Below are 20,330 nucleotides of genomic sequence, written 5' to 3' on the forward strand. Positions count from 1 at the left end.
GTTCTTGCAGGTGTGGATGTGGTCTGGATGTTGTCCTATGTCCTCTGGTCTCTATTTTAGGAAGAGTTTTCTTTGTTATATTTTCATAGCTCTATGTGTTTTTGGGAGGAGATTTCCACTGCTCTACTCACGCCGTCATCCTGGCTCCGCCTCCTATGTGGTATCGAAATCTTTAATTTTTTATAGTGAAATCTTGAATTTCCTTTTCTGTAGATTTATTTTTTCTGTTATAATGGGGATTACATTTAATATCCTAAAGTTATAACATTCTAATTTGAATGTATTTTTCAACAGTGAACAAACTCCTTTACAAAACACAAAATTCTCTTTGATAGCTCCATTTCTACCGCTTTCAGTTGTTGATGTCACAAAACTGCACCTTTATACATTTTGTGCTCCCCAAAATAAGTATTTTTTAAATTATTCAAATTATTTCAGTTTTTAATTTAAATTTTTATTTTTTTACTTACTACTTCTAGTTATTTTAAATTATCTTGTTAGAAAATAAGGTGTAGGAAACAAAATTTGGTTTTGAAACCCAAAGTTACTGAAATATTCGTTTCTATGTTAATTATTTTTTTATGTATTAATCTCTTAAATCATGTAGAAAACAAAATGTGCGTTGTTCCAATAATACTAGCTTTTTAAATCACTCATGTACTTACTTTTGTTGAGATCTTTATTTCTCCATGTGGCTTTGAGTTACTGTCTGGTGGTTTTCATTTCACCCTGTCAGAATCTCAGGTATTTCTTGTGGGCCATGTCTGGTGATCACAACTCCCTCAGTTTTTGTTTATCTGGGAATATCTTAATTTTTCCCTCAGTTATAAAAGAGAGTTCTGCCTGTTACAGAATTCTTGATCGAGTTTTTGTCTTTTAGTACTTAGAACATATCTGACCACTCTCTTCTGTCTTCCAAAGTTTCTGATGAAAAAAAATCTGCCAGTGATCTTATTAAGGTTGGATGTAGTGATTCACTTCCTTCCCATTGTTTTCAAGATTCTCTTTATCTTTGGCTTTTGAATGTTTGATTATAATTTGTCTCATTCTGGGTCTCTGAATTCATCTTTCTTGGAGCTTCTTGGATGTTTATGTTCATGTTTTTCATCAAATTTGGGGATTTTCAGTCATTTCCTCAAATATTTCTTTGCCCCTTTATGTCCCCCACAATGCCTATGTTGGTCTGTTTGTTAGTGTCCCATAGGTCCTTTATATTTTTTTATTTTTAGTTTTAATTAACTTCTTTTTAGTAAGGTATTATTGGTACACTCTTTATGAAAGTTTCACATGAAAAAACAATGTGGTTACTACATTCATCCCTTTTATCATGCCCCCTCATACCCCACTGCAGTCACTGCCCATCAGTATAGTGAGATGCCACAGAGTCACTATTTGCCTTCTCTGTGCTACACTCTTTCCCATGATACCCCCCACACCATGTGTGCCAATCATAATACCCCTGAATCCCCTTCTCCTTCCCTCTACACACACCCTCCCCCTTTGTAACCACTAGCCCCTTCTTGGAGTCTGAGTCTGCTGCTGTTTTGTTCCTTCAGTTTTGCTTCAGTGTTATACTCCACAAATGAGGGGTATCATTTGGTACTTGTCTTTCTTCACCTGGCTTATTTCACTGAGCATAATATCGTCCAGCTGCATCCAAGTTGCTGCAAATTGCAGAATTGTTTCTTATGGCTGAGTAGTATTCCATTGTATATATGTACCACATCTTCTCTATCCATTCATCTACTGATGGACATTTAGGTTGATTCCATATCTTAGCTATTGTAAATAGTGCTGTAATAAACATAGGGGTGCATATGTCTTTGACTCTGAGAAGTTATATTCTTTGGGTAAATTCCTAGGACTGGAATTCCCAGGTCAAATGGTATTTCTATTTCTAGTTTTTTGAGGAACCTTCATATTGCTTTCCACAATGGTTGAATTAGTTTACATTCCCACTGGTAGTGTAAGAGGGTTCCCCTTTCTCTGCATCCTTGCCAGCATTAGTTGTTAGTCTTTTCCATGATGGCCATCCTTACTGGTCATATATCATTGTGGCTTTTATTTGCATTTCTCTGATAATTAGTGATGTGGCGCATCTTTTCATGTGCCTGTTGGATATCTGAATATTCTTCTTTGGAGAATTGTCTGTTCATATCCTCTGCCCATTTTTTAATCAGGTTATTTGCTTTTTGGGTGTTGAGAAGTGTGGATTCTTATGTATTTTGGATTTTAACCCCTTGTTGGAGGTGTCATTTACAAATATATTCTCCCATGTTGTAGGATGCCTTTTTGTTCTGTTGATGGTGTCTTTTGCTGTATAGAAGCTTTTAAGTTTGATGTAATCCCATGTGTTCATTTTTGCTTTTGTTTACCTTGCTTAAGGAGATGTATTCAGAAAAAAGTTGCTCATGTTTATATTCAGGAGATTTGCGCCTATGTTATCTTCTAAGAGTTTTATGGTTTCATGACTTACATTCAAGTCTTTGATCCAGTTTGAGTGTACTTTTGTGTATGGGAATAGACAAAAATTCAGTACTTTTCTGTATGGGGATAGACAAAAATTCAGTTTCATTCTCTTGCATGTAGCTGTCCAGTTTTGCCATCACCAGCTGTTGAAGAGGCTGTCATTTCCCCATTGTATGTCCATGGCTCCTTTATCGTATATTAATTAACTATATATGCTTGGGTTTATATCAGGGCTCTCTAGTCTGTTCCACTGGTCTGTGGGTCTGGTCTTGTGCCAGTACCAAATTGTCTTAATTACTGTAGCTTTGTAGTAGAGCTTGACATTGGGTAGCGTAATCAACCCAGCTTTATTCTTTGTTCTCAGGTTTGCTTTGGCTATTTGGCCTCTTTTCTGGTTCCATTAGAATGATTTGCTTTAGTTCACTGAAGAATGCTGTTGGTATTTTGATGGGAATTGCATTGAATCTGTAGATTGCTTTAGGCAGGATGGCCATTTTGACAGTATTAATTCTTCCTATCCACGAGCATGGGATGTGTTTCCATTTATTGGTATCTTACTTAATTTTTCTCATGAGGGTCTTGTAGTTTTCAGAGTGTAGGTCTTTCACTTCCTTGGTTAGGTTTATTCCTAGGTATTTTATTCTTTTTAATGCAACTGTGAGTGGAATTGTTTTTCTGATTTCTCTTTCTGCTTGTCGTTGTTAGTATATAGAAATGCCACAGATTTCTGCATATTAATTTTGTATCCTTCAACTTTCCTGAATTCAGATATTAGATCTAGTAGTTTTAGAGTGGATTCTTTAGGGTTTTTTATGTACAATATCGTGACATCTGCAAACAGGGACAGTTTGACTTCTTCCTTACCAATCTGGATGCCTTTTATTTCTTTGTGTTGTCTGATTGCCATGGCTAGGACCTCCAGTACTATGTCGAATAGAAGTGGAGAGAGTGGGTATCCTTTTCTTGTTCCTGATCTTAAAGGAAAAGCTTTCAGCTTCTTGCTGTTAAGTATAATGTTGGCTGTGGGTTTGTCATATATGGCCTTTGTTATGTTGAGGTACTTGCCCTCTATACCCATTTTGTTGAGCGTTTTTATCATGAATGGATGTTGAGTTCTGTCAAATGCTTTTTCAGCATCTATGGAGATGATCTTGTGGTTTTGTCCTTTTTTTCTGATGTGGTGCATGATGTTGATGGATTTTTGAATGTTGTACCATCCTTGCACCCCTGGAATAAATCCTACTTGTTCATGATGAATGATCTTTTTGATGTATTTTTGAATTTGGTTTGCTAATATTTTGTTGAGTATTTTCGTATCTATGTTCAACAGGGATATTGGTCTGTAATTTTCTTTTTTCATGGTGTCTTTGCCTGATTTTGGTATTAGAGTTGTGCTGGCCTCATAAAACGAGTTTGGAAATATTCCCTCTTCTTCTACTCTTTGTTAAACTTTAAGGAGGATGTGTATTAGGTCTTCACTAAATGTTTGATAAAATTCAGTGGTTAAGCCATCTGGTGCAGGGGTTTTGTTCTTAGGTATAGTTTTCTGATTACCAATTCAATTTTGTTGCAGGTAATTGGTCTGTTCAGATTTCTGTTTCTTTCTGTGTCAGCCTTGGAAGGTTGTATTTTTCTAGGAAGTTGTCCATTTCTTCTAGGTTATTCAGTTTGTTAACATAATTTTTCATAGTATTCTCTCATAATTCTTTGTATTTTTGTGGTGTCCATACTGATTTTTCCTTTCTCATTTCTGATTCTATTTATGTGTGTAGACTCTCTTTTTTTCTTATATGTCTGCCTAGGGGTTTATCTATTTTGTTTATTTTCTAAAAGAACCAGCTCTTGTTTTCATTGATTCTTTCTGTTGTTTTATTCTTCTCGATTTTATTTATTTCTGCTCTAGTCTTTATTATGTCCCTCCTTCTACTGACTTTGGGCCTCATTTGTTCTTTTTCCTGTTTCATTAATTGTAAGTTTAGACTTTCCATATGGGATTGTTCTTCTTTCTTGAGGTACACCTGTATTGCAATATATTTTCCTCTTAGAACGGCCTTGGCTGCACCCCATAGATTTTATGGTGTTGAATTATTGTTTCCATAAATTGCTTGTTTTCTGTTTTTATTTGGTCATTGATCCATTGATTATTTAGAAGCATGTTGTGAAGCCTCCATGTGTTTGTGGAATTTTTCATTTTCTTTGCATAATTTATTCTAGTTTCATATCTTGTGGACTGAGAAACTCGGTACAATTTCAATCTTTTTGAATTTTTTGAGGCTCTTTTTGTGACCTAGTATATAATCTATTCTTCAGAATGTTCCGTGTGCACTGGAGAAGAATGTGTATTCTGCTGCTTTGGGGTGTTGAGTTCTGTAGATGTCTGTTAGTCCATCTGTTCTAATGTGTTGTTCAGTGCCTCTGTCTCCATACTTATTTTCTGTCTGTCCTTTGGAGTGAGTGGAGTGTTGAGGTCTCCTAGAATGAATGTATTGCATTCTGTTTCCCCTTTTAATTCTGTTAGTATTTATTTCACATATATAGGTGCTCCTGTGTTTGGTGCATAGATATTTATAATGGTTATATCTTTTTGGATTGACCCCTTTATCATTATGTAATGTTCTTCTTTGTCTCTTGTGACTTTGTTTTGAGGTCTATTTTGTCTGATAGAAGTACTGCAACTCCTGCTTTTTTCTCCGTTAGTTGCATGAAATATCTTTTTCCATCCCTTCAGTTTTAGTCGCTATATGTCTTTGAGTTTAAAGTTCGTCTCTTGTAGGCAGCATATAGATGGGTCTTGTTTTTTATCCATTCAGTGACTCTGGGTCTTTTGATTGGTGTATTCAGGCCATTTACATTTAGGGTGATTATTGATAGGTATGTACTTATTGCCATTGCAGGCTTTAGATTCGTGGATACCAAAGGTTCAAGGTTAATTTCCTTACTATCTAAGAGTCTATCTTAACTCACTTAATATGCTATTACAAACACAATCTAAAGGTTCTTTTTTCTCCTTTTTTCTTCCTCCTCCATTCTTTATATATTAGGTATCATATTCTGTACTCTTTGCCTATCCCTTGATTGACTTTGGAGATATTTGATATTATTTTACATTTGCTTCGTAATTAGCTGGTCTACTTTCTTTACTGTGGTTTTATTAACTATGGTGACAACTATTTAACCTTTGCAAGAGTTCCATTTATAGCAGTCCCTCCAAAATACACTGTAGTGATGGTTTGTAGGAGGTAAATTCTCTCAGCTTTTGCTTATCTGAAAATTGTTTAATCCCGTCTTCAAATTGAAATGATAATCTTGCCGGATAAAGTATTCTTTGCTCGAAGCCCTTCTGCTTCATTGTATTAAATACATCATGCCACTCCCTTCTGGCCTGTAAGGTTTCTGCTGAGAAGTCTGATGTTATCCTGATGTGCTTTCCTTTGTATGTGATCTTATTTCTTTCTCTGGCTGCTTTTAGTAGTCTGTCTTATCCTTGATCTTTGCCCTTTTAATTACTTTATGTCTTGGTGTTGTCTTCCTTGGGTCCCTGTGTTGGGAGGTCTGTGTACCTCCATGACCTGAGAGACTATCTTCTTCCCCAGATTGGGGGAGTTTTCAGCAATTACCTCCTGAAAGACACTTTCTATCCTTTTTTCTCTCTTCTTTTGGTACCCCTATAATGTGAATATTGTTCCATTTGGATTGGTCACCCAGTTCTCTCAATATTCTTTCATTTTTAGAGGTCTTTTTTCTGTGCCTCAGGATCTTTGTATTCCTCTTCTCTAATTTCTATTTTATTTATTGTCTCCTCCACCATATCTAATCTGCTTTTAAAACTTTCCATTTGTATTTCATTTCTGATACTGTTTTCCATAATGATTGGATCTCTGACCAGAATTCATTCCTGAGTTTTTGAATATTTTTCTGTATGTCCATGAGCATGTTAATGATTTTTATTTGGAAATCCCTTTCAGTAAGATTCATAAGGTCGATTTCATTTGAGTCTTTCTCAGGTGTTGTATTCATAATTTTACTTTTAACCAGGTTCCTTTGGCTTTCATATTGGTATATGTCACCCTCTAGTGCCCAGAAGCCCTACTCTCTGGAGCTGCTCAGCCCCCAGAGGAGATGTATTGGTGCCTGAGGGGAGGAAAGAGCTGTTTCCTGCTTCCTGGCTGCTCTGCCTGTCTCCACTGCCAGAACCAGTGAGCTGAGCACACAGGTATACGCCTCTATGCTTTGTGTTTGTAGTTCCTGTTGACGAGCTTCCCTCCGGCTGTCCTAACACAGGGTAGAGTTTGCAAGTTTGTGAGTCAGGTGGGGCTGGCATGGAGAAAGACACAGTACGCTGTGTATCATGGAGGGGGTCCTTCGAGCTGTGTAGCCAGCCAGGGAGCTGGAGTGCCTGAAGATTGTGAAAGCTCCCAAACTGCTGGGCAGAGTGCACCCAGACAATTTTGTCTACCTGTCCTTTCTCCTGAGCAGTAAGCTCTGTGAAGTCCTTGCCCCTTTAGCAGCCCTCTTGCTGTTAGGAAGTCTCTCAAACTGCCCGCTTTTCTTTTGTCCCAGAGCAGCCGGATGTGGATCCCTGATTTCCACAAGTGGCTAGAATCTCAGTCTCTCCAGGTATTCTGCCTGTCTTTGCTTTCCAACCCCCTAATTATGAGAGTACCATGAAAGTACCATGAAATGTAGGTTTGTGCTCCCAAAGCAGATCTCCAGAGTTAGGTATTCAGCAGCCCCAGGCCTCCACTCCCTCCTCACTCCATTTCTCTTCCTCCTGCTTGTGAGCTGGGGTGGGGGAAGGGCGTGGGTCCCCCCGGGCCACGGCTTTGGTATGTTACCGTATTCTGTGAGGTTTATTCTTGTCTCCAGGTGTATGCAGTTTGGCGCAGTCCTCTTTCCTGTTGCTCTTTCAGGATTAGTTGTATTAATTATATTTTCATATTCTATGTGGTTTTATGAGGAAGTCTCTGTCTCACCTCTCACACCCACCATCTTTAATCCTATCTTCTTCAATAATGATTTATGTGGTCATTCTACATAGATAATATCAGTTAACTAGAACTATTAATGATTTTTTTCTTTTGGTTTGTTTTTATGTGTATGTTGTTAATTTTTCAGTCTCAACAAACCAGATAATGGCAGTTGAGTGGGTGTTGAAAAATGCCTGAAATTTAGTGGTCTGTGTCTACCATATCTGCCTTCTCACCACCCTTAAAAAAGAGTAAAGGAAATGTTTGAAAGAGAGCTATACTGAAAGAAGAGTGTTGCAAATGGCTTCAGAACCTATGAATGCAAAACAAGCTAGGAATCACTTCACAAAGGGGAAAAGGCCTCAGTACCAGCAAGCAAAGACCAGATCTCCAGTTTGTGATGGTGATGGAGAAGACTCCTTTATCTTTGAAGCAAATGAAGCGTGGAAAGATTTTCATGGTTCTCTTCTTCAGTTTTATGAAAATGGAGAGCTCTGTGATATCACACTAAAGGTAAGACTCTCTTTTTTTCTTACTTTTCTCAAGCTCCTCAGTGTATTATGAAAAATGAGGGTTTCTGCAACACACAAGGCAAATATTTGGTGCTGTACTTTTTTAGTATAGTAAAAATGATGTTAGTCCTTTTCATTGAAGAGGAAGGGATAGAAGGGAGGATAAGTAAAGAGGTTAAATTAAAATGAATTATGTTTCCAATTAAATGGCAATATTCATCATTTCATAATTTAACTTCTGAGAGTTTTGGAACATTAAAACAACAAGTAGTTACCATTAGTTAATTAGTAAATTGCTGTTGACCAGAGAAGCTTTTCACTTATGAATATTAAAAATCCTGATGTATTCACTTTTTCTTGATAAAGTTTAGAAACCAGGAATTCTTCATTGTTTACTTAGATGCAGTAGTGCTTTACTGTATGTTCCTAGTCTGATAATTTAATCTCTACTTCAGTACTGTTGCCTGTTAGGTGAAATTATCTGGACCTGACAGTAAGGTAGGCTATTTAGGCTTGGATTAAAAAGTCTTTAGTAAACCTTAAGTCTGTGGTCTAAAGGATTATGTTGTTCTACAAAAGACAGTTTTAATAAAATTGGAAAAGTGATAAAACAGTGTGGAAAATCCTGTGTTTCTCTCTAGTCATTTAAAGTACTTTCTTACTATTCTTATGTCTCCATGTAATACTACATATTTTCTAGTGGTTCAAATGCATCCCTGCTGCATTTTCCACATGTTTGCTGCTCTGGGGTCCCTTACATTTTGCTTTCTGCTCCTGATTGGACAAGTTCTTAGAGCTCAGGGTCATGGGAATTGAGGGCATACTTGGAGAATCAGATCAGGTGATATGTAGCAAAAGTCCATAAACTGAATGCATAAGCTTTGAGTTTCAGTCCCAAAATGTCCAAGAGTATAGTGTTACATTGTGAGTAAGTGACCTGTATTCTCTTTCCTTAAACTCTTAGTGTCCTCACATATTTCTAGGTCATAAGATATTGAAAAGAAAACCATTGTATAATTCTGCTAGCTCTGTGTGAAATTTATCCATGTATATATTTTAACAAAGGAACACTTAAGCTCTTTGATCCATACTGTATATTATGTTTAGTTTCACACAATTGTTCTACATAAATATTGGCAAAAATAAATAATGCAAAACAAAGTATTTGAACTTAACCAATTCTCAACTCAGCATATCACTATATAAATGGAAAACAATTAAATAGAACATTATTTGTGTTATAATTATATTTTAGAATAATTTTTACAAATTACTATGTATAAACTTAAAGCAAAAATTAAGGATACACGGCAAGTGATAACTCATAATTTTTGTTCATTGTATAACTTAAGCAATAAGTTGAAATAAAAACTTTGGAGGAGTCAGTGGTGGAAAACTAAGAATACTGTGTTTGAAGCAGTGACAGATTATTTAGGAATGAGAAACACTTCACTAATTTAAAATGGCTATCACTTTTATTTTCTCAACTGTTAAATTGGGGTGATGATTTGGCTTTTGTGAGGAATAAGTGAACTGATAACATTTAAAGTCCTTACATATGTGTGTAGAAAATAATAATGAGTATTGGTTGTTAGGATCATTATACGTATGTGCTATTATTGTTCTAAAGGTATCAGACAATTCTGCTGTGGTATATTCTATTTCTGATCATCAGAAAGTATTGCAACTTAATCTGTTAGCAAGTCAGTTATCAGATTTGTTTCTTTATTCCAATTCAATGTTTAACTTTCAGAATTTATTTATCATAGAACCACTAAACCAAGTAGGATTATAGATAATTTATAATGCTCTGTTCAACATACAATTGCTTTTTATATTCATATATCCATGATTATTCTATGTAAATTCATCTCTGTATTTTATTAGTTTGATTCATTTCATTGTTATTGCTGTTAGGATAAACATTTTAGAAAGGCAGTTATCAAAATTGTTTTATTGTTTATATAAAAAGTCATTAGCCCATTTTTAAATTCCAAGGTGACTACCTATATTAAAAACAACAAATATATCCATTTATCAAATATTTCCTAGGTCTTACTCTAGTACATGGAAAGCATAAATAAATTAGAATAATGTATTCTTTCCTTGTCTTGATGATGTTTGAAATTTAGCCAGAGGTAGGCACATACATAGCTAACTATAATACAGTTCAGTAGTTGCCATTTTTGAGGTGTTTTTATGGTAGCATAATAGAGGATCTATTCATTATGTCTGAGAGGTGATCATAAAGGCTTTACATAGAAGATTATGTTATTTTGAGGTCATTCCAGAGAGAGGTAAAACTTGTTTTATATTATTATATTTATTAGTGAAAATACTTTTAAGTAGTACCTCCTGTAGTAACTCTAAAATTTTGTATTGGGGAAGCTTCTTAAAGGCAACAATTTCACTGGGGGAAAGGGTGGGGTGATTTTGTCTTTCCGGGTATTGTGTAGCACTCATAATGCTTAGATTATATGTTACAGATCAAAAGAGTATCATTTACAAAGATGTTTTTATTCATGCTTTATTTACATAGTTTGAGGAAATGTCATTGTTCTTATTCAAGATCATAGTTAATTTTACTTGAAGGGAGTAATAGCAATTATTAGAAGAGGGCAATCCCTGATATCACTACTTGTTGCCACCACTGAATATGTTTTGTTCATATCATTTGGCTTTAAATACTTCCAAGGTTTTAAGTGCTATATTTGCTTTCAAAACTTCCAACTGACCAGGTAAAAATAAGTGCTCCGAAAGATTGCAGGGGAACAGAATATGTGAACTACATTATAATAGAATAATTCTAAGAAATAGAAATGATAAAATTATCACCTTTATAAATGTAATAGATATCTCCTGACCAGAAAATGGACATAATCTAACAAAAAGGAAATAATAGAGGAATAGTGATCCTATGTTTATCACTTAACCATTCTGTTAAACAGTCTAATAAAATGATCACCGTTAATTCAATCTAATCAACTACCAAATCAATAATTTTTCGTGTTGCTCATAAGAAAGGGTAAATATTTATATCTTTAGATCCTTGTTTATTTGATCCTCTAAATGCTATCTAAATTATTTTTTCCATTGTGCAGGTTTTAAGAATAAATGTAGTAAAATTAGTATGATTGTAGACGACTGAATGTGGCCAGACATTATGATGTGGTAATTCACTTTAAGCCAAGACATTATCTTGAGTTTTACACATCTAACCCCTTCTTGATCTTGGCAATAAAACATTATCTGGGCTACTAAAACTGAATAAAATTGGTGAGTTATTGAAAAGAATGGTCAGTTGAGTTAAATGGGCAAAATTATAAGGGATTAAACAAAAAAATTATAAATTATGTTATAAATATACATAAAAGCAGACTTGGCTATATAGATTATTTTTCTCCTTCCAGCCTTTATTTTTGATCCACTGTGTGTTTTCTAAACTTTTATATCAATGTAGGTCTCAAATACTTGGCTTGAGTTACTGTTAAGAGGCATAGTTATAAACACTTCAAATTAATATACTTTAGTTTTTATTTTAATGTTTTATAAATTTTTAGTATGTTCATAAATGACTCAACTATCTGTGTATAATGGGATTTTAAAGTTAATACTTAGAAATGAAGTAAACCTATTGTTAGAAAAAGCATAAAACCTAAATGTGATTTATTCCCACCAGGAGGTTAAACATTTGAACAGTAAGGTATTAAAGGACCACATGTAGAAAATGTGCCAGGAAACTGATCAGGCTGAGAGTGGGGTTAGAGAGGGGGAATTGATAAGGACCTGGCTATACCTGTTTGAGAAGAGAAAGAAGTTTTAAACCTACCAATAGAATTAAGACAAATATAAGGGAAAGCCTAATATGGATATAACTGGATTAGGCGACCTCCGGGAAAGAATGTGAACCCTGTAGTACTCAGCCAATGAGGAACCAGGGGAGGGACTCGTGTGCTAGGGAATAAATTATTTGCCCCAAGGGCCCCAGGTGTGGCTGCACACCATATACCCAATTTTGCAAGACTGTCATTAAAGCCTTGCTCTGCTGTTCTCTTTGTAAGTCCAGGGAAAGGAAATCTCGGGGCAAAATACCTCTAAATGCCAAAATCTGTCAAAGGGAGAAATAAAGTTTAAAATCTGTTTATTGCTTACAAACTGCAGTCCGGGGCCTTCTCTCTTTCCTACTCCAGCAGAAGCAAAACCGGCCCTCCCCTCACCTCTCAGGTATAGATCAGCCCTCCGTTGCCCAGGTAATTAATTACCCATTGATAAGGAGATGAACTTCTCTGCACCCCTGAGGAATGATGCAAATGCACTAAAACCATACTTCTCTCCACCCTTGAGTGCCTCTTGATATATAGATGCACTAAAGTCAGGTGAGATATTCTGGAAATATTACAGTTTTACCTACCACAGTCTTCGTGTCCACTTACTAAGTTTGGACCAGTGAGTGTGTTTCTCACACCTATGTAAGAACTAGTTCACAAAATAGTTTACAGAGCAGCCACATTTTTAAAAACTATTCAAAATAGCCAAGAAGCAAATTAAATCAATTTTAAAAATTGTTCACTTATCAACATACTGAATATTTAAAACATTTATTGGCATTTTGGAATTTTAATGAACATTTCTGGTGGTTATATAAATTGGTTCATTGTTTTTTGTGAACAATTTGGCAGTATCAAGATGTAAAAGTATTTTTTGATTCATTAATTCTGCTTTCCATATTTTATCTCAAGGAAATATTCCAAAATGCTGAAAAAGCCCTTTTGCTCTAAGCTGTTTGAATTTCAAAAAAACAAAAATTTATGTAAATGGCTACTATCAGAATGGTTAAATAAACTGTTACATCCACTGTATAGGATTGCATACAGCCAATAAACATGAAAGTTACAAAAGTTTTTAGAAAAAAATGATAAAGTTCAGGGCAATCTCAATTATGTTTAAAAATGCATAGAAAAAACTGGAAGGACATATGCCAACAGGTTCAAAGTATTTGTTGAATTGCAAACTTTTTCTCTCATATTTGTCTGTGCTTTCTCAGTTTTACACATTGTATATGGATTTAGTCAGGGTAGATTCACTTAAGTCAGAACTGATTATGTTAATGAAATTTTTAATGTCCTTTGTTTAATGTTTTTATGTCATTTTTAGTTCATTTTACCTCATAATTTCAGCAGATCATTTATTGTTTGCAAACACAATTCCACTCAGTTTGTCATACAGTTTTTCTGGTTGGACGTAAATGTTGAATTAGCAACAAAAAATTAAGGATGCTTGATTCTCCCTGTGAACTGAACCTACCACTGTCCCTCTTCCCCCACCACCCCACTGCATCCCCACATGAAAGGAACTGCTTTGCCAGTCCAAAGCCTGTCTTGTGTTTTGATTCCTGTTGACTAATCTGTAGAAAATTACTCAAAAGTTTTGATTAGTGGTTTCTGGTTCAAGTTTTTTTTCTTTTTTTAAAATAAGGGATCATTTTATTAATGGTGATACTCTACATATTTCACTACTAAGTTTGAATTTGACATTTTTTTCCCCTGAGCATCTTAAATTATTCGTATGTTCACTGATCTAATAAAAAAGAATGTAAAAATATATAAAGAGCTACATGCCTCAACATCCAAAAAGCAAATAACCTGATTAAAAAATGGGCAGAGAATCTGAACACTTTTTCAAAGAAGAATGCTCCACATTGCTAATCATCAAAGAAATGCAAATTAAAACCACAATGAAATATCACCTCACACCAGTTAGGATGGCCAACATCCAAAAGACAAGCAACAACAAGTGCTGGCAAGGATGCAGAGAAAGGAAAACCCTCCTGCACTGTTAGTGGGAATGTAAATCAATTCAACCATTGTGGAAAGCAATATGGAGGTTCCTCAGAAAACTAAAAATAGAAATACCATTTGACCCATGAATTCCACTCTTAGGAATTTACCTGAAGAAAACTAGTTCTCAGATTCAAAAAGACATATGTACCCCTGTTTAATGCAGTGCTATTTACAATAGCCAAGAAATGGAAGCAATCTAAGTGTCCATTGGTAGATCAGTGGATAAAGAAGATGTGGTACATATACACAGTGGAATATTATTCAGCCATGAAAAGAAAAATCCTACCATTTGTAGCAACATGGATGGAGCTAGAGTGTATTATGCTCAGTGAAATAAGCCAGGTGGAGAAAGACAAGTACCAAATGATTTCACTCATCTGTGGAGTACAAGAACAAAGAAAAAACTGAAGGAACAAAACAGCAGCAGACTCACAGAACCCAAGAATGGACTAGCAGTTACCAAAGGAAAAGGAGTTGGGGAGGGTGGGTGGGGAGGGAGGGAGAAGGGGATTAAAGGCTATTATGATTAGCACACATAATATAGGGGGGCATGGGGAAGGCAGTATAGTACAGAGAAGACAATTAGTGACTCTATAGCATCTTACTACGCTGATGGACAGTGTCTGTAATGGGGTATGTGGTGGGGGCTTGAGAATAGGGGGGAATGTAGTAACTGCAGTGTTGCTTATGTGAAACCTGAGCATAAGACTATATCAATGATACCTTAATAAAAAAAAAGAATGGAAATTAGAAGATTTGGATTATCAAGGACACATACTTAAATACTTATTTATATGATTTTAGATTATATTTGTATATTTTTCATCTAACTTCAAATACCTAGTTTTAGATTGATTTCCCTCATTTCTAGATTTCTGACAAAATGCTTTATTAATTGAAAATTGTTTTTATGCACTAGAAAAGAAAATGTAGAAATAAACTTTCAAGAATATAATGAGACTGTATAGTGTCAGAGGATAATTAATGTATAAAAAGCCAAATTTTTTAATGTTCCTATTTAATACACATGGTTCAAAGATCTTTTTAAAGTTAACATGGGTATTTAATGTAAAAGGGCACATAGGGGTGTGATTGTGTGTATTAAATATCCACATGTTAGTTTATTTGAATCAAGAAATTGAAATAGAGTTATAGAGGGAAAGAGCCTTATAAGCAACATGAAAGTAATTTGCAGGCCATTAATTTGTACAGCTTGGATGAAAAAGCAGTGTTAAAATGTTTATTTGGAAGTTGTAGCACTATTTTAGAGCACTGTTATGTAATAGAGTGTTTGCAAGTTTGAGCAGGTGTATGTCATATGAGATTTAATAATTGCATAGAAACTAAATCTCAGCTGTGGCATGTGTAGACAATCAAAAAAAAGGATGTTTTTAGGCTCTTGAAAAAATTTTTACTATTAGATTTCACATCCTATTTTAGGGCTAACGTGAATTTGAAAACATGCCAAATTTTCTGCTTTAGTCTAGGTTATCGTTTGATTCTCAATAAAATTTAAATCCTGCCTTGTAAATTCTTTTAAAAAATTAAATATAGTATAACTGACAGAAATGAACATCTTGTGCTTGTTGAAGTAAGTGATACTCAGTCTTCCACATTAGTGAAAAAGTTGGGTGAGGTGCATTTATAAGCAAGACCATTACTCCTCAGGCCTTTTTTTAAAATAAGTTCTCATTTTAAAATTAGTTCCCAAATAATGAGATACAGTCATAAGTGTATTATATAGTCAAATGCTATATGAAAACAGGAAAATTGTTAAAACACTCCTATTGTAGTCATTGACTATGTGAAATAAAATTCTGGGAAAACTGGGTTAAGTGTACTTTGTTAAAAGGAAGATAATCTGCTCAGAACCCAAAACTTCCAGATGGAAATGATTTCCATTTTATGCCTAACACCTAAGGCAGAAATAAAGTAAAAGATTGATTTGATTATATAAACACCTACAGGGGGTGAATAAAACTTAAAACACACTATAAAAAGGCTTGAAATATATATGACAAATGACTAATATTCTAAATGCCTGAGCTCTTACAAATAAATATGAAAAGTCAGAAAAAATCATAAAAGAATATAAACAGCCCAAGATTTACGAATGATTCAACCATATTAGTGAAAGATGAACTGAAACAGGTATTTTCAGTTGACAGATACTTCTTAACACTCAGAATATGGCACAAACATTGTAGGTAGATTAGAAAGGGATAACTCAGCAATATATCCAAATTTTACTTATCTTTTGAAGCAGAATTTCTGTTTTTAAGAATTTATAAAAAGTTTCAGCAGAGAATGTGAACAAAGATACAGTGAAGTTCACTACTGTGGCGGTTTTAACGGTAAGCTGTTGAAAGCAATCTACTAGTATCTCCGCAGTAGATACTACTAAATATAGATTTATTTAGTCTGTGCTTTATTTTTGAGATTTATGACAAAACACTTTTTTGAAAAAACATTTTCTTTTCTCCAGCTTACTTTAAAATACAGTGTACAGCGCATATAACTACAAAATATGTGTTGATCAACCATATGTAATTGGTAAGGCTTACAGTAAACAGTTGTGTCGCTAACCCCCATATTGTTCAAGGGTCAACTATATACACATTTCAAATCATTGTTGTATACATTAAATTCATACAATGTTATATATCAATTGTGTCAATAAAATGGGGAAGAAAATTTTATGGGACTCTTAGACCAAAAAAATTAAGTTCCTGACATACAGTGCTAGACAATGTTTGCTGTTATTCTCATTAAAACAGAAAATATTCCTGAAGTATGAGATACTGAAAGAAATCATAGTTTGCTGTATATACATTATAGATACATATATAAAAGATAAACAACTAATTTGGAAGAAAATTTCCTAGATTGAAAGTAAATGGCCAAAGGATTACATTCTTAAAACAAATATTCTAAATTTGTCTGGAGTTTTTGCCCCTACTACAACGCAAGCCCTATACTGATCTAAAAGTGACTTTGATATTAAACTGTCTCCTTTTGTTTGTTTGTTTTGAACAGGTTGGCTCAAAGCTAATCCCTTGTCACAAACTTGTTTTGGCTTGTGTTATTCCCTACTTCAAAGCCATGTTTCTCTCTGAAATGGCTGAAGCCAAGCAAACACTGATTGAGATCAGAGATTTTGATGGGGATGCAATAGAAGATTTGGTAAAGTTTGTTTATTCTTCACGGCTCACTTTGACTGTTGACAATGTCCAGCCTCTCTTGTATGCAGCCTGTATCCTACAGGTTGAACTGGTGGCTAAGGCTTGCTGTGAATACATGAAGTTACATTTTCATCCTTCCAATTGCCTGGCAGTAAGAGCGTTTGCTGAAAGTCACAATCGAATAGATCTAATGGACATGGCAGATCAGTATGCCTGTGAGCATTTTACTGAAGTAGTGGAGTGTGAAGACTTTGTAAGTGTGTCACCCCAGCATCTCCGTAAGCTTTTGTCCTCCAGTGATCTAAATATTGAGAATGAAAAGCAGGTCTATAGTGCAGCCATCAAGTGGCTTCTTGCCAATCCTCAGCATCATTCCAAGTGGTTGGATGAAACACTTGCACAGGTAGGGGCAGAAATAGATGTCATGAAGTGATACAGAAGCATATCAGCATGTTTCATTTATCGTGAGAGGTATAGATTGTCCAAAGAAATGTAGTAATCATTGATGTAATACAATGTGAAAATGGTTTTGACTCTTACTTTCCTGTTTACTCACTATACTATTTGAGAATAAGTCTGAATTGTTACATTTGAATTAGAAATACCATTTTCTGTGATTGAGCCTTAATGTTTAAAATTTCAGATAGTAGTAATCAATGTTTTTGTCTATGTTAATAGAAAATGGTTCTGAGGAAACAGCTCCAAATTAATTTATAACTTGTTTTATAATGAAGTTTCTAAATTTTAGTGAATTATTTTGCTAATGAAAGTACATTTATTAATACATATAGATTTATTTTGGAAAGAACTATAAGACATCACTTCCCATTTTCTTGCCTCACCACAGTTTTACTTTTGTAACCTCAGAAATGTCTCTGTAAAATATTTATTTTGTATGGTTAACAGGGACTTGGCTGTGGAGATAATAAATAGACCTCATAATTACTTTGAAAATAAGTTCAACAAAAATAAAGTTTTATTATCTTACAGCTATATCTTACTTTTGTGTATGTTTGTGTGCTTTAAACTAAAAATTGCATTACCTGGTTTGATCATTCCCCTAATCTACTAGAAAATCAGTGTGTCCTTAAGAGAAGAATGGTGCACCCCTGTATGTAAGAGGGGGTGCTTCCTGAGTTAGATGGTGGTTTCTTCAGATCCGTTACTTTGGAAGGTTTTACTGCTTGTTTCAAATATGAATGTTTATGAAATAAATCACGTTTCCGCATGTTCAGTCTTACCTTTAAAAGTCAAAAGAACAAAGGATGGCAATTTTGTTTTGAATGTGCCTTTTTCTTAGCTGCAAGGGGCCTTGTAATGATGACAAAACCATTTTCGGAAGTAACTTGAATAAAAGACAATTGAATTATTTTATCCAGCCTACTTAAATCTTGTGTTTCAAAGAGGAGAATATGTTTAACATATGATCTGACTTCATCAGTGCAGACCAATAATTTAAAGAGACATTTCTGAAATTGCTTTAGAACTTGGCTCATTGAACATTATTCACATGTTAGAAAGGCTTTATGAAGTAAATGAGTTTCAAAAAGAGGGCATCAAGCAGAGAATGAGCTGCCCAATCACAACTTAAATTCTGCATCTGTAACTATTTATGACCTTAGGTCCGCTTGCCGCTGTTGCCAGTTGATTTTCTTATGGGTGTTGTGGCAAAAGAACAAATTGTCAAGCAAAATCTAAAATGTAGAGATTTATTGGATGAAGCAAGAAATTACCACCTTCACTTGAGTAGCAGAGCAGTACCTGACTTTGAATACTCCATTCGGACTACCCCAAGGAAGCATACTGCTGGTAATTAAATTACTCATTTTATCAACTCTGTTAGAAGGATCTTTTTCCTATTTGAGGCTTAGTTATGAATGCCTAAACTTAAGTGTAAAATGACTTGTTTCTGATTATCTTAAAGTAGTAATTGGCAAAAAAATATAAAAGGTTATATATGAATTCTTACTGTACCTTGATTCACAGTCTTACCAATAAGCCAATTTTTTCAAAAAGCCATAATGAGTGCTATACACTCTGAAGAGCCTGCTGAAATATCCCTTTTTTGAGGTCTTCCTAATTCCTCTAAGCAGAATTAGTTCCTTTCTTTTTTATGCTTTTAGAGCACTTTGTTTGAACTTGTTTTATTTTACTATGTGGCACTGAATTTTATTTGACATGTTTTGAGCTCTTCAGAAAACCTGTAAGTATCTCATTTAGGTTTGTATCCCTAGTACCAAGTATGGAGTTTGACATATTACATGTTGAAATACTTGTTTTGCATTTTATTAAATCAAAAGAAAGGCACTAAATACATCTAACATTTGTGTAACAGACCATGTTACTAGGCTTTAAGAATCTAAAGGTCTTGTGTTTGAGGAGGCATGCCATTTCACCTTTGCCACAATAATTCATGTCCACTTAATATTACTCTTCATAAATACAAAGAATAGATTTGAGGGATGAAGGGAAATAAAAAAGATCCAGGAATTGAAATAGCAGTACTCTGAACTCTGAGGCAGCAGACTTCCTCTGCATGTGCTGCTCGCTACCTAATGGGTTAGTTATCAAATAAAGGATACAGTTATCAAAGAAAGAGATATCAGTGGAATAGCCTAAGAAAAACAAAAGGCAATGCTTCATTATGAATAGCGGGATGTTCTTTAGGTAGTAGGAAGAAAGTTTGGATATCATAGATCTGCTTATGAAGTAGTTCTTCTAAATAGTTTAATGCGAAAAGGGCTGCTTATTTATTCTTTTTTTATAGGTTGATGTCAAGAATTACATTTTTTGAAGTGTAGTTTTTTTAGTTGTGAATCCTGTTTCAGGAAGTCAAGGTATTTAATGAAATTCTTCTTCAAATTCAGATTTAAATTCGAACAACATCTTGGTCACCTAGATTATATGCCAGACATGTACTGTACGCTCATATACATGATCTCTTAACATGATTTCAGGAAGTTTATGAAGTGGGTTTTAGTGAAGGATTAATCCTTATTATGAAATAGATGATGTTACTCCATTTTAAGGATCAGGAGCTGAGAATCACAGGGTTAAAAGTATACCTGAGGCCACACAGAGAAAACAGGATTTGCATCCTGAACTTCTTATTTCATTTTTAGTTGTTTTTTCTTCCATGCCGTGTTCCTAGGTAACCTGTATATAGCCAAGTTACTAGTGTCCACTTAAAACCTAATCAATGATTGGGATTAGATTCTGGGATTATAATTCCAGCTATGCCATTAAATGTGTAATTTGAGGTAGATTTCTTAATTTCTGAAGGTCTCAGTTTACTTAGGTGTGATTTGGACTGCATCATCTGTAAAGTCTCTTTCAACTTTAAGTTTCTCTACCTTAAGA

At 34.6% G+C, this 20,330-nt stretch overlaps 1 protein-coding gene across 7 annotated transcripts in view; it reads left to right on the forward strand.

Moving 5' to 3' along the window:
* The window catches only part of KLHL8 (kelch like family member 8), a 67,033-nt gene that overhangs the window by 33,113 nt on the left and 13,590 nt on the right, over nt 1-20,330 (forward strand). For 3 of the 7 annotated variants that reach the window (XM_037021157.2, XM_037021156.2, XM_073237326.1), the window contains exons 2-5: nt 6,544-6,682; nt 7,585-7,949; nt 16,825-17,373; nt 18,593-18,779. In XM_037021157.2, coding sequence (XP_036877052.1) covers nt 7,737-7,949; nt 16,825-17,373; nt 18,593-18,779 — 949 coding nt within the window. In that variant the 5' untranslated portion in view covers nt 6,544-6,682; nt 7,585-7,736. Of the gene's footprint in view, nt 1-6,543; nt 6,683-7,029; nt 7,087-7,584; nt 7,950-16,824; nt 17,374-18,592; nt 18,780-20,330 lie in introns of all 7 variants that reach the window. The other 4 variants (XM_073237327.1, XM_073237328.1, XM_037021159.2 and 1 more) reach the window with 4 other exon arrangements.

The sequence above is a fragment of the Manis javanica genome, chromosome 5, assembly GCF_040802235.1.
Source record: "Manis javanica isolate MJ-LG chromosome 5, MJ_LKY, whole genome shotgun sequence".
Taxonomy (NCBI): domain Eukaryota; kingdom Metazoa; phylum Chordata; class Mammalia; order Pholidota; family Manidae; genus Manis; species Manis javanica.